The 15,971-nt window shown below is 42.6% G+C and overlaps 1 protein-coding gene across 1 annotated transcript in view; it reads left to right on the top strand.

Annotated features, from left to right (window-relative positions):
* Positions 1–4,474: 4,474 nt before the first annotated feature.
* The window catches only part of LOC143800567 (vomeronasal type-2 receptor 26-like), a 30,668-nt gene continuing 19,171 nt past the window's right edge, over positions 4,475–15,971 (top strand). Inside the window, exons 1-2 of the mRNA XM_077281196.1 lie at positions 4,475–4,483; positions 7,837–7,960. Of these exons, the coding sequence (XP_077137311.1) occupies positions 4,475–4,483; positions 7,837–7,960 (133 nt within the window). The remainder of the gene's footprint in view (positions 4,484–7,836; positions 7,961–15,971) is intronic.

Genomic DNA, 15,971 nt, shown 5'->3' with positions numbered 1-15,971 from the left:
TAAAAAGTCCACCCAGGATCCGTGTGAGGCTACAGGAGTTAACCCTAAAGGAACTGAAACAGACAAACCATGACAGTTACCAGGTGGTTCCTAGCACTTTGGGATTTTAACTTCCATGTGGAGCATAGGCCAGGGAAACTGCATGGCAATGCTAAGGCTCTATCGAGAGTCCACTGTTTGATAGCACAAAGTGCCAAGCCTTCCGGCTTTGGGCATAGGGTTGATAGATTCAGTGAAGCGAGCTTGGAAAGCATGCTCCAGCACATATAGTGCTAAGAGGTTATTAAGCCATTCTACGGCCGGACTTTAAGAGCAGTCAAAAGAGATGGGTGGGAATGACTGCTCCCATATTATCACCCTAGGGGCTTGGATTGGGAGATAAAATAGAGACCGAGTGTCTCATTCAGTGTTTGTGACTGGAGGTGTGGAGGCCTCCAGTGTGTTTGCTAAAGACACTGACCGGAGTATATATATACTTAAGGTTTGGGGTCTTTGTACATTTAATTTAACATTCACTTCTATTTTCCTGTGCATAATTGCTGTTTTATTTCTCTAGATCAGCTATGGTGCCACAAATCCTCTTTTATCCAATAAGCAGATGTATCCATCCTTCTTCCAAACTCTTCCCAGTGACCAAACTCAATATCTGGCAATAGTTAAACTTCTCAAACATTTTGATTGGACATGGATTGGTGTTATTGCCTCCGATGATGATGGAGGTTACACACAAAGTCAGGAATTAATGAAACAGGCAGAAGTTAATGATATTTGCATTGAGTTTATTATAAAAATGAAAACTGATTATTTCACAAATGAAGAAAACATCAATGAAAGTAACAGAAGGATATTTCAAAAATCAACCTCAAAGATTATTGTACTTTGTGGCACAATTTCATTTCTCACAGTACAATTTATTGAGGAACAAAGCATTTCAGGAAAGGTGAAGACTCTGATTATACCAGCGGGGTCAAATATTAACATTCTTTCATCAGTAAAACGTAAAGCATCATGTGATGGCAGCCTCGTATTTTCATCACCAAATGTAATGATCCCACAGCTGAAAACATTTTTAGAAGATATTAGTCTTGAAAATCATCCAAATGATCCTATACTTGAACATATTCTATTGGTATACCTGAACTGTAAACCGTCAAACCCCATCCTAAAAATGTTAGCTGAAAATTATTATCCACACAAACTTAAGAATTGCAACAGGACAATGAAATTAACAAAAATTGGCAGCCATAATTACTACACTGAAACATTCAGAGCCACCTATCTTGTATATACTGCTGTCTATGCCTTGGCTCATGCTCTACACGAAGGCCTTCTTCATTGGCCAAGAAAATTTAATTGTAAATACATGTTGAAGGTAATTTATCCTTTTTCCTTCCAGGTGTATTGGACACTTTTCTATTCCGAAAGTCAGAAAATATTAAAGACTTTTAATAATTAACCCAATATCCATATTTTTTCCAGAAAGTAGATACACAAAAACCATAAATGGAATCTATCACAATAATATTACTTCCTAATAGAGATGATAGGGTTAATTTGATGCAAATCAAATTTGGATAATTTTTTTAGAGTTTCATTTAACCCAATGAATTAAAAAAAAAATTATTTAACTCAAGTGAATCACAAAAATGGCCACTTCCATTTTACACATTCCTAAATGTCATGACTCCCGGGTATACTTCTGCGGGCAGAGCTACACACCGCAGCAAGGGAGCTGAGAGCAGGGTGGTGTGGAACTCACCAGGTAGCAAACAGGACCTGAACCATGTGACAGGGAAGGAGGTGGTCAAGGGCGGCGCCAGACGCCGGGGTGCAGAGGATACGACACTGGAGAGTAGTTAAACCTGCCAAGATCAAAACCAAGAGATAATGATATAACCAAGGGATAATTCGGAGGAATAGTTAGAAAGGGAGCCAAAGGTCAGAAAACCAGAAGAACAAACAAGTAAAGTAACGCACGGAGTGCCAAGCAAGCAAATGCAAACTGAGTACACACTCAAGGGGTTAGGCACACAGACTAAACGAAAGTATAGCTGACAAGGAATCCTAGTCTGGAGTGTGATCCCATATCCAAAGAGAGGCAAGCAACATTAACCCTGAGAGAGCAGGTCATGAACCATGTCTTATACCATGACACTAAAAATTATATTAGCAACAAACAGGCTCACATGACCTAAAGCGCAGCTGGCAGGCTTCCTTATAATGCTTTACAGTGATCATAAAACGTGATATAACACAGTCAATTAGGTGAAATTTTAATAACATGTATAAAAGCAAATGCAGGGAATAAAGCATCCATTTTGTGGTGAATATGGATAGTTAAAGGACATCAGGATGTCACATCTCCATACTTAGCTGTAAAGACATGGAGAGAAAGACACAGAACACTGAATAAGCAACAGAACATTACAATCCATTTACCAATAGCCATATATGTTGGGGTTGTTTTGTTATTACTTTCACTGTGTTTACACTAAAGTGCTAGAAATTAATTGGACATGGTCCTTGAGATGTTAGAGTTTACATATCGTCCCAGGGCAGTTGAAGAATTTTTTGATTTGCTTCAAATTGATTCGCCATGAATCAAATTTTGGAGAAAGATTTGACTTTGAACATATGGTTTTGATCTATTTACTTTTGTCCAGTCACTCAGCATCTTTGACTAGGTCATAATGTCATAATTTTGTGGCCCATTCAAGCAAGAACTGCAGAAGATGCCGAGCTCTAGAATATGTAGAAAATGGCAACAATGAAAAGAATGAACTATAGTGGAGCAACGCAGCAGGTCAAGCTTTTTTTTCCAAATTCACACAAACTGCAGATTCAGATTTCAATTACGGTAGACTTGCTCGACACTAATGCCAACAAATTTTTGCATGCTAATCAAATTTTTGTTGAATTTACTAAATTCTCAGGTCCTTTGGAATTTGAAAGCTTTACCAATACATTTGCGCAAAATGTAAAAAAAAAAATTGCCAGCTTCCTTTTCACACTCTGGAAAATTGCACTAGTTGCAGAAGGCCAATCTAACCTCAGGCACAACCAATTGGAACCTTTCCCATAATGCCTTGTGACTATAACATTACGTGCGATAGCGCAGCTAGCTAATCAGTAAGAACTAACATAGAAAAAAAATGAATTAACCCCTGATTTCTTTTCTGGCACTATAGCACTTTGCCAGAAGTTTATTGCCCTGACACCATGTGCTCCTTACCCCTGGGGTGTGAGGTTTGTTACACTGCTTCATTCTTTAAAAGCATTAACCCTTTATTTATTTATTTTACTCATGTATATAGCACCATTAATTCTACAGCGCTTTGCAAACATTATTGGAACTGTCCGGATAGGGAATCTAGATTGTGAGCCCTAATCAGTATGTCTTTAGAATGTGGGAGGAAGCCCGCGCAAACACGGGGAGAAGATATACAGTAAACTTCTTGCAGATGTCCTTGGTGAGATTTGAACAAAGAACCCCAGTGCTGTAAGACTAACCACTGAGCTACCACACTGCCCTTTACACCTTTACCCACTTTTTTCTTACCCCCTCCCCTTTTTACTCCCAGCTCCACGATTAATGTTTTTTTTGTAGAGAGTAGGAATGGTATAGTATTTAGGGGAAGTGAGGGTAAGCCATCGTCGTGCGGGGGCAAAATTTTGCGTACAAGGTTAGGGTGCCAACCTCCACAGCAAAGCAGAGACAATGGACTAGGGATAGAGGAGGGTGAGATATATGAGTCCCAACCCCATTAGCATCCTTAAATCATCTCATTTTATTGTTTCTGGATATCTGTTGTTCAATTATATTGAATAGTTTTTTTTTTTCTGTTATGTCAATGGTATTGAGGATACGGATTCCAAAGATTTGGTTCAAAACTGCATGGTTAGTACCATATGGGGGCACCCTCCTTTGGTTTCATCATATTAACAGTCCCTACTCTTAACCTTCTCTTATCTTCCCCTGAACACCTCGGTCCCATCAAGCACTGGTTGCTATTTTGGGGGCAATTTAACCCATAAAGGAATTAGTGATATCATTGGTGCTTTAGGCCCCTTTTTGTTAGTTGAGCAGCCCGGGTTTCTTAGGGAGTATTTAGGGTTAGTCAATGGGGAGTGGTGCCACTTTGCAACCAAGTTAGAGTGCCAACCTCGACCTCAAGGAAGGGGTGAATTAGGGTGAAATAGAGTCATCTAGGATTTTCTATGGTTTCCTCCTTACTATTTACTTTGGTTTGACAAAATTGCCTGGTATGGCATAATTTGTGTATGTTTGCTGTGTTTTAAATAGTCAAAAATAAAGAACTAACATAGCCAGCATAAAAGCCAAGGTAGGGAAAACAGTTTCGATTTTTGCATGATTAGTGTGATTAATCAATGATACCCAAAATTTATTTCAGGGCCAATTGAGATAGATTTTATTCTCTAATAATACCACTCTTAGCTGCGTACATAATTTAAAATGCACAAGGTGAGTTGTAAGGGACAGGAAAGTGGACATGCTGCTGATGGTGTACGCAGAGGCGGAGGCTGTGGGACAGGTGAAAATGTGCCTGCTGTGGGAGCACAACAAACATGCTCGTCAATGATATTTAGCTTCCTATCCCACTTTGCAGGGGGGCACAGGACACCACTCTTGAAGCAGAAATAGTGTGAACGGGTGGTCGGGCTGATTGGAGACAGTACTTCCTGTCTGCTTCACAGCAGCACCTTGTCTTCCACATGTTCCAGTCTGACTATCCAGGAGTTTGAACCCCATAATTCTCACCCTGGTCCTCCTTCCTCCCACAATGGCGAGTCCAATAAAAAAGTGACCCCACACTTGGACACTGAGGAGCTTTTTACCTTTCCATTTATTGATTCAGGCCTCTCACCCTGCACGTTTCCAGAGGAGTATTAGGAGATCATGTGCCATGACAAATAAATGTTTAAGCAGTCATTGTCAGAAGAAGCCGACTGTGGGGAACGGCAATCACTGTCTCAAGAGTAGAATGATGATGAGATACAGTTGCCAACACGTTATGTTAAGTCAACAAGTCAAGAGGAGGACCAGAGTGAGGAAGTGAAAGATGAGGTGGTGGATTATGAGATCACTGACCCAACCTGGCAAGGTGGCATGCAGAGCGAGCACAGCAGCACATAGGGTGAAGGATCAGCAGCACCGTAACAGGCAAGATGGGGTTAGGTGTTCCCCAGTCCAGTGGTTATTTACTAAAAGTGCAGAAGACAAAAAACATTAATTTGCAATATATACTGTATCAAGCTCAGCAGGGGCCGGACTAATACTAGCCTGACCATGACAAGCACATGTCATCCAAGCATCTGACTACTTACCAGCTCACTCCTCATGATTCCAGCCCAAAACATGACTATGCCACCTATTTGCTGATTTTGCAGCCTTCTTAGGACATGGTGGCCATCCACCAACCATCCACTACTCTATCCATCTAGACAATCAAATGTTACACGGCATTATCAGTAGACAAGATTGTTTTACAATAAGTATAATGCATGTCTAAGCGCACTGTAAACATTTTTGTTTGTGAGCACTGTTTAAGGGTGGCTTCATAGTAGGTTTATGCACAACTGCAAACACCTGGAGCATCCTACACCTTGAGATACACACACAGGACTCCAGAGGCACCAGCAGCTTCATATACCTGTTTGCTGCTTTGTAATTGTATTTAGAAGCTGCTCTCTTAATCCAATGAATTTGCCTGGTGGAAACCTTCTTTATTATGCTTTAATCTGCACAAACCTGCCTGTGCTTTGTATAAGCCACAAAATCTCTTCCCAGTAAATGATTACCCTGAAAGTTTCACAAAATACCTATTTTCATACCTTGCTCTCGGCATTGCACTATTTGACACCTTTGGGCAGCAGAGAGATCCTTTTTATTTCCCCTATTGCTTGAAAACTGTGGACAGCTTAATAATGTGGAACATCCTCCTTAAGTAGTTTTCCTCTAATTGGGCACATGGCAAAGTATTTGTCACGGGGTTTGGCATTGATTTCACTGATCCAAAGAGCCCTGAACATAAACCATCCATGAGAATATGGGAAAATAAATTACATCTTTATGACACATAAATCCATTTTGCATAACAATTTAGAATGCATTGTAGTCTAATTCTGGTCACATGACTGCATATGGATATATCTGTTGGCTTTTCATGATAAAGTAGTAATAATTATATGAAGATTTGATATTTTGTGGGGGAACGGGGCTTTTAAATCTTTTTTCTGTATATTTTTCTGATGTGTTTTAAATACATTTTTTTTTATAATTTGTCAATCAAAAGGTCATAAACTAAAGGTATAGTAGAATAACCAGTGAAGTAGCAAAACCGCATTTGACATGAGCCTAAGGTAGAAATGGCCAATAGTATGGCAAAATTCCCAGTAATATAGAAATTTTTTTTTTTTCAAACCGGTAGCTACAGAAATTGTGATGTATCCCACAGTAGTGACGCTTACTACATAAATACTCACACATTGAACAGACGCCTTTAAAATCTAAAATCTTAATATTCAACAGCGTTCTTTTATTTGCCAAGTTTATTTTCCCGATTCTTATTTGTTTCATTTATTTCAGCATTTTTTAAGAAAAATTAATTTCCAAGATTTGAATGGAAATGAAATTTACTTTAATGACAAAGGAGAAATGACCTCGTACTATCACATTAATAATTTTAAAATATTGTTTCAATCTCAGTTTAATTTAAAACATGTTGGAAGATTTAATCTACCTGTGCAAGAAGAAGATCAGCTTTTCGTGCAGACTAATATGATATTTTGGAAAAATGAGAAGGTCAGCATTATAATCTCTGTTCATGAATGATTACTTTAATGTATTTGGTTGAACATTCAAAATGCTTAAGGATCTTCAAATTTGAATATTTTACTAAAAGGGAAAAGTCAGATTTTAGAAGCTAGCTTAATAAATACACAAATAATAATACTGGAAATGGTCTTTACCAAACTTAACCCCTTAATGACATGTAACGTATTACGTAAGTCATACGTCATCTCCCAGTCTCGCAAGCCAAGTCTGCATCTTTCCTGGCAAATGATGGCTGAATTATTCACTGGTTCTGCAACAATTTCAATTGTGCCAACACTTTTGGCCATGACTGCATATTCATGTATGGATGGTGGGCCTAGTCATATATTCATGTACTAATGGTCGCCTGGGTTCTGTATCCATGTACTAATGATGGTTTCAATGGTGACAACACTTTTGGCCATGACTGTGTTACAGGTACTGTGGAGTGCTACTGATTGGTGGGGAATTGGGTCCTGAGACTCTTGCCAATCTCTCAAAATCTTTCTCCTAAGTTCACAGTTCTTGCATCAGCTACACACACAAAAATGTACATGGGTTCAATATTAAATCTAGGGATCCATAGTTCACTCTCATAGAGCTATTCACCTATTCAAAGACTTTCTATTTAGGCCCCGGACCACCATCGATTAGCAGCACTGTGCAGAACATGTCATATATCAAAACATTTAAATAGTGATAGTTACACTTTAAAGTATGTTGCTTTTTAAAAGGGATTGTCCAAGATGTACATATTAATGAACTATCCATATGTTATCAGTATGTAATCACTGGGGTAAGTGACACTTGACTCCCACCACTGAACTGCTGATAGCTGCTCTTGCAGCTGCCAAATGTCAGCAATGAATGAAGCTGAATACATTTTTAGAGTAGCAAAATGCATTAAAAAATGTTTCAGATATTTAATGTTTAATTTTTTATCTTCCACAATATAAGAACACTTATATTGTATTAAAAAAATGTGATCATTTATGCTTTAGATTCCAGTCTCTAAGTGCACTGAGGACTGTCCACCAGGTTATCGAAGGATCCTAATGAATGGAAGCCATAAGTGCTGCTTCGAATGTCTGCAGTGTTCTGATGGGGAAATATCTAATGAGACAGGTAATAATTGCTTTTCATTCAAGGAGAATTTGCTTATATTACTTTATAGGTATCAGTAAATTTTACACAGACATTTTTCTTTCTATAAGTTTTTTATACTCTCTGAATAAGTACATTTATTTGACAATCATCCTTTTGTGCACAACTGATTATTTTACATTTGTAGTTGAGCTGTTGGCTGGAAAGGGTTAGACAGCTGTCTGAAGAGAATTGGTAGGTAATGATGTCATCAGGGAGTTTCGGAGACATGTTCACTGTCATAGAAGGGGACCCGAGGGCCAGCTAACTACAGCTGGAAGTGTTCCGCTGAACATGCATCTAGAGTTGAGCGACTTTTACTTTTTTCGGATTGAGTCGGGTTTCGCGAAACCCGACTTTGTCAAAAGTCGGGTCGGGTGAAATCGGACGATTATTGCGCAAAGTCGGGGGCCGACTGAAACACGAAACCCAATGCAAGTCAATGGGTAATCAAAGTCGGCAGTGAGTGGAGGACAGGAAAAAACCTACAGTGCCCATTTAATGCCAAAAACATCAATTCTTATTACTTAAGCTTGTCAATCTTAATTTACTTTATAATAATAGTTAGGCATTGAAAACTGGGGGTCATTTGTTTAAACTTGTGTTGGGGTAGGGCTGGCTCAAGATTTTCGTGGCCCCAGGAAACGCGGAATACGTCACGGCGGTGGAGCAGGGAGAGGTAAGTATTTCAACTTTGCAAGTGCTGTGATCCTGAGCAAGCAGTGGGGACCCACTCATTGGCATTGGCACTGGCACAGGGCCCCTCATAGTACGATGGTGTGTTTGACGGCGGGTGGCGCCTCCCACCGGCAGAGACACTTTTGCGTACTGTGAGGGGCCCTGTGCCAGTGACGTCGCCAACGAGTATGCCCCCCACCTGATGAAGGAACCTGCACTTTCATCTGCACCTTCCTCTTTGTCCCTCTTTGTAAGGTGGTATAGTATGCGGGAAGGGGAACCTGACTTTCAGCAGGGTCAGATTCTAGCTGTGTAGAGTGCAAGGGGAATTGTTATGATCCTTAGTGGCTGAGGATCACGAATAGACCAGCAAGTGAATAAACTAAGGACAAACTCTAGGGTAACTGGACTGATCGCAAATCTGAACCTATCCAACACAACTAGAGGTAGCCGGTGAACGTGCCTAAAAAATTCCTAGACGTCTCGAGCCAGCCTGAGGAACTAGCTACCCCTAAAGAGAAAGAAAGACCTCGCTTGCCTCCAGAGAAATAATCCCCAAAGATATAGAAGCCCCCAACAAATATTAACGGTGAAGTAAGAAGAAGGCACATACGTAGGGATGAAATCAGATTCAGCAAAAGAGGCCCACTAGTACTAGAAAGCAGAAAATAGAGCAGGGGTCTATGCGATCAATAAAAAACCCTTACAAAATATCCATCCTGAGATTTCAAGAACCCACGCACCAACTAATGGTGTGTGGGGAGAAACTCAGTCCACTAGAGCATCCAGCAAGCGAGGGAATCACATTTTAGCAGGCTGGACAAGAAAACATGATAAACACTGCTGATCAAAAAAATGAGCAAACAAAACTTAGCTTGTCCTGGATGGACTGGGAGCGAGGTAGTCAGAAGGAATCTGAGTAGCACTGATTACATCGACAGCCGGCAACAAGTGGAAGTAAAACAGAGCTATATAGGAACCTCCCAGAGGATAACGAACCAGCTGATAGCCAGAGACCAGCAGGATAACAAACAAAGCCGCCAGGGGGAGCCCAAAGCAAAAGTCACACCATACCACCAGTGACCACAAGAGGGAGCCTGAAAACAGAGTTCACAACAGTACCCCCCCATAAGGAGGGGTCACTGAACCCTCATGAAAACCCCCAGGGCGATCAGGATGAGCCACATGGAAGGCACGAACCAAATCGGCCACATGAACATCAGAGGCGACAGCCCAAGAATTATCCTCCTGACCATAGCCCTTCCACTTGACAAAATACTGAAGCCTCCGTCTAGAAACACGAGAATCCAAGATCTTCTCCACCACGTATTCCAATTCTCCCTCAACCAGCACCGGGGCAGGAGGCTCAACCGGAGGAACCACAAGTACCACATACCTCCGCAACAACGAGCGATGGAACACATTATGAATAGCAAATGATGCCGGGAGGTCCAGACGGAATGACACAGGGCCAAGGACTTCCAGAATCTTATAAGGACCGATAAACCGAGGCTTGAACTTAGGAGAGGAGACCTTCATAGGAACGAAGCAAGAAGACAACCACACCAAGTCCCCAACCTGAAGTCGGGGACCCACACAGCGACGGCGGTTGGCAAAGAGCTGAGCCTTCTCTTGTGACAACTTCAAATTGTCCACCACATGATTCCAAATCTGATGCAACCTATCCACCACAACATCCACTCCAGGACAGTCAGAAGGCTCCACCTGACCCGAGGAAAAACGAGGATGAAACCCCGAATTACAAAAAAAAGGAGAAACCAAAGTAGCAGAACTAGCCCGATTATTAAGGGCAAACTCGGCCAACGGCAAAAAAGTAACCCAGTCGTCCTGGTCAGCAGAAACAAAACATCTTAAATAAGTCTCCAAGGTCTGATTAGTTCGCTCAGTTTGGCCATTCGTCTGAGGATGGAAGGCCGACGAAAAAGACAATTCAATGCCCAACTTAGCACAAAAGGTCCGCCAAAATCTAGACACAAACTGGGATCCTCTGTCAGAAACAATTTTCTCAGGAATCCCGTGCAAACGAACCACATTTTGAAAAAACAGTGGAACCAACTCGGAGGAGGAAGGCAACTTAGGCAAGGGCACCAAATGGACCATCTTAGAAAAACGATCACACACCACCCAGATGACAGACATTCTCTGAGAGACAGGGAGATCTGAAATAAAATCCATGGAAATGTGCGTCCAAGGCCTCTTCGGGACAGGCAAAGGTAACAGCAAACCACTGGCACGAGAACAGCAAGGCTTAGCCCGAGCACAAATTCCACAAGACTGCACAAAAGGAACGCACATCCCGCGACAAGGAAGGCCACCAAAAAGACCTGGCCACCAAGTCTCTGGTACCAAATATTCCAGGATTGCCCGCCAACACCGAAGAATGAACCTCGGAGATGACTCTTTTGGTCCATCTATCCGGGACAAACAGTCTCTCCGGTGGACAGCGGTCAGGTCTATCCACCTGAAACTCTTGCAGCACACGTCGCATATCTGGGGAGATGGCAGACAAAATCACCCCTTCTCTAAGGATACCAGCCGGCTTTGAATCTCCAGGAGAGTCAGGCACAAAACTCCTAGAAAAAGCATCAGCCTTCACATTCTTCGAACCCGGCAGGTACAAGACCATGAAATCAAAACGAGAGAAAAACAACGACCAACGAGCCTGTCTGGGATTCAGCCGCTTGGCCGACTCGAGATAAATCAAATTCTTGTGATCAGTCAAGACCACCACACGATGTTTAGCTCCCTCGAGCCAATGTCGCCACTCCTCAAATGCCCACTTCATAGCCAACAGCTCCCGATTACTGACATCATAATTCCGCTCGGCAGGCGAAAACATTCTTGAAAAGAGAGCACATGGCTTCATCACAGAGCCATCGGGGCTTCTCTGCGACAAAACAGCCCCCGCTCCAATCTCGGAAGCATCAACCTCCACCTGGAAGGGAAGTGAGACATCTGGCTGACATAAGACCGGAGCCGAAGAAAACCGATGCTTCAGCTCCCGAAAGGCCTCCACAGCCGCAGAAGACCAATTAGTCACATCAGAACCCTTCTTGGTCAAATCCGTCAAAGGCTTAACAACACCAGAAAAATTAGCTATGAAGCGACGGTAAAAATTAGCAAAACCCAAGAACTTCTGAAGACTCTTAACAGATGTAGGCTGCGTCCAGTCATGAATAGCCTGAACCTTGACTGGGTCCATCTCAATAGTAGAAGGAGAAAAAATGAAACCCAAAAAAGAAATCTTCTGGACTCCAAAAAGACATTTTGAGCCCTTCACAAATAAAGCATTGTCACGCAGGACCTGAAAGACCATCCTGACCTGCTTAACATGAGACTCCCAATCATCCGAAAAAAACAGAATATCATCCAGATACACAATCATAAACTTATCCAGATATTCACGGAAGATGTCGTGCATAAAGGACTGAAAGACTGAAGGAGCATTAGAAAGTCCAAAAGGCATCACCAAGTACTCAAAATGGCCTTCAGGCGTATTAAATGCAGTTTTCCATTCATCACCCTGTTTTATACGCACAAGGTTATACGCACCACGAAGATCTATCTTGGTGAACCAACTAGACCCCCTAATGCGAGCAAACAAATCAGTTAACAATGGCAAAGGATACTGAAATTTGACCGTGATTTTATTCAAAAGGCGATAATCAATACAGGGTCTCAGGGAACCATCCTTTTTAGCCACAAAAAAGAATCCTGCACCAAGAGGGGATGAGGATGGGCGAATATGTCCCTTCTCTAAAGACTCCTTTATATAACTCCGCATAGCAGCATGCTCCGGCACAGATAAATTGAAAAGTCGTCCCTTAGGAAACTTACTACCAGGAATCAAATTTATAGCACAATCACAGTCCCTATGAGGAGGTAGAGAATTGAGTTTGGGCTCATCAAATACATCCTGGTAGTCTGACAAAAACGCAGGGACTTCAGAAGGAGTGGACGAAGCAATTGACACCACAGGAGTGTCACCATGAATTCCCTGACAACCCCAACTTGACACCGACATAGCTTTCCAATCCAGGACTGGATTATGAGTCTGCAACCATGGCAGACCCAACACGACGACATCATGCAAATTATGCAGTACAAGAAAGCGAATCACCTCCTGATGAACAGGAGTCATGCACATGGTCACTTGTGTCCAGTACTGAGGTCTATTCGTAGCCAATGGTGTAGAATCAATTCCCCTTAGTGGAATAGGGAATTTTAAAGGCTTCAAATCAAAACCACAGCGTCTGGCAAATGACCAATCCATCAGACTCAGGGCGGCACCTGAATCTACAAAAGCATTAACCGGGTAAGATGACAGGGAATAAATCAGGGTAACATACAAAATGAACTTAGGCTGTAAAGTACCAATGGTGACAGATTTATCAACCTTTTTTTTGCGCTTAGAGCATGCTGAGATAACATGAGCTGAGTCACCACAGTAAAAGCACAACCCATTTTGCCGTCTATAATTTTGCCGTTCACTTCTGGTCAGAATTCTGTCACATTGCATAGATTCAGGTGTCTGTTCAGAAGACACCGCCAAATGGTGCACAGGTTTGCGCTCCCGCAAACGCCGATCAATCTGAATGGCCAGAGTCATTGACTCATTCAGACCTGCAGACGTAGGGAACCCCACCATGACATTCTTAATGGCTTCAGAAAGACCTTCTCTGAAATTTGCAGCCAGGGCACACTCATTCCACTGAGTAAGCACCGACCATTTCCGAAATTTCTGGCAGTACACCTCTGCTTCATCTTGCCCCTGCGAGAGGGCCAATAAAGTTTTTTCAGCCTGGTTCTCACGATTAGGTTCCTCATAGAGCAATCCAAGGGCTAGAAAAAACGCATCTACACTAAGCAATGCAGGATCCCCTGGCGCCAATGCGAAGGCCCAATCTTGAGGGTCACCACGCAAAAAGGAAATGATAATCTTAACTTGCTGAACGGCATCACCAGAGGAACGAGGTTTCAAAGAAAGAAACAACTTACAATTGTTCCTAAAATTCAGGAACCTAGATCTATCTCCAGAAAATAACTCCGGAATAGGTATCCTAGGCTCAGACATAGGACTGTGAACAACAAAATCCTGAATACTCTGAACTCTAGCAGCAAGATGATCCAGACTGGAAGCCAAGCTCTGGACATCCATGTCAGCAGCTGAACTCAGAGCCACACCAAGATTAAGAGGAGGAGAGAAGCTAGCCACAGCAGCTAGACACACAGCAAAAAAAAAAAAAAAATTCTCAAGGCTTCTTTTCTCCTGCTTCTGCCATGCAATTAACACTTTATGGGCCGGCTGTGCTGTTATGATCCTTAGTGGCTGAGGATCACGAATAGACCAGCAAGTGAATAAACTAAGGACAAGTTCTAGGGAGATGGTAACTGGACTGATCGCAAATCTGAACCTATCCAACACAACTAGAGGTAGCCGGTGAACGTGCCTAAAAAATTCCTAGACGTCTCGAGCCAGCCTGAGGAACTAGCTACCCCTAAAGAGAAAGAAAGACCTCGCTTGCCTCCAGAGAAATAATCCCCAAAGATATAGAAGCCCCCAACAAATATTAACGGTAAAGTAAGAAGAAGGCACATACGTAGGGATGAAATCAGATTCAGCAAAAGAGGCCCACTAGTACTAGAAAGCAGAAAATAGAGCAGGGGTCTATGCGATCAATAAAAAACCCTTACAAAATATCCATCCTGAGATTTCAAGAACCCACGCACCAACTAATGGTGTGTGGGGAGAAACTCAGTCCACTAGAGCATCCAGCAAGCGAGGGAATCACATTTTAGCAGGCTGGACAAGAAAACATGATAAACACTGCTGATCAAAAAATGAGCAAACAAAACTTAGCTTGTCCTGGAAGGACTGGGAGCGAGGTAGTCAGAAGAAATCAGAGTAGCACTGATTACATCGACAGCCGGCAACAAGTGGAAGTAAAACAGAGCTATATAGGAACCTCCCAGAGGATAACGAACCAGCTGATAGCCAGAGACCAGCAGGATAACAAACAAAGCCACCAGGGGGAGCCCAAAGCAAAAGTCACACCATACCACCAGTGACCACAAGAGGGAGCCTGAAAACAGAGTTCACAACAGGGAATGTAGTGGTCTGGGTAAATGTACCAGCAGACTCATCTAGCAGTGGCTGGGCAATGGACAAGATGAGGAGGAAACACAGATATAGGCCCAAATAATAAAGTGGGCTAAATGCAGTTCAAATGTGGTAACAGGACTAAACAGGTGGCATTGCTTTGTTCAGTGGAGGACAACTGTTATGAGTGGCAGACACAGTTAGTGGGCCCAAATAATAAAGTAGCCTAAATGCAGTTCAAAATTGGTAACAGGACTAAACAAGCGGCATTGCTTTGTTCAGCGGAGGACAACTGTAATGAGTGGCAGACACAGTTAGTAGACCCAAATAGTAAAGTAGGTTAAATGTCTGCCAAAAATTGTTCATAAATAAACAGGTGGCATAGCTAGGTACAGGGGTGGGATCATCTGCTGAGTAGCAGACAGTGGTAGTAGGCGCAAAGTATTAACTGGTCTAAATGGAGGCCAGGGCCTCTCTATATTTTTACTATCATCTATCATTTCAACAAATTTGTATTGGCAGTGCCATTGAAGGATTTAACAGCACAGACTACACAGTGGTGGAGCAGGGAGAGGTAAGCATTGCAAGTGGTAGAGCACTGTTCGAGCTGCGGGGAACACTCTCTCATGGGCGGCGGTACTGGCACAGGGCCCCTCATATTACGATGGTGTATCTGACGTTGGTTGTGCACCACCACCGTCAGAGACACTACATTGTACTATGAGGGACCCTGTGCCAGTGCCGTCGCCCAAGAGTGGGCACACCCACCTGTCCAGGCAAACGGCACTCGCACGGGTGCTTGTGCCAGGTGGTGACCACGGCCCTGTGGGGGGAGTCAGCCCATTTAGGGAGGTATAAAAATAGCCTATGGTGGACATTCGGCAGCTGCAAATGGAGGAATTGGAGAAGTCAGTAAGAGGAGGCCAAAAGCAAGACATTTTTCAGGCTAGCTACCTGTCAGCAGGGGAAGGTGGGGCAAAATAATTTGAAATCCATGATTGGTTCATTTTAATGAAGGTTAGATCATCAACATTTCGGGTAGCCAGACGTGTCCTTTTTTCGGTCAGTATTGAACTAGCAGCACTGAAGACTCTTTCTGATAGCACACTAGCAGCTGGGCAAGCAAGCTCCTGTAATGCATATTCTGCCAATTCAGGCCAGGTGTCTATTTTAGATACCCAGTAATCATAGGGG

The sequence above is a fragment of the Ranitomeya variabilis genome, chromosome 1 (genome assembly GCF_051348905.1).
Source record: "Ranitomeya variabilis isolate aRanVar5 chromosome 1, aRanVar5.hap1, whole genome shotgun sequence".
NCBI lineage: Eukaryota > Metazoa > Chordata > Amphibia > Anura > Dendrobatidae > Ranitomeya > Ranitomeya variabilis.
Note: the sequence above shows the minus strand (reverse complement) of the source record. Positions and strands in the feature narration are given on the sequence as shown.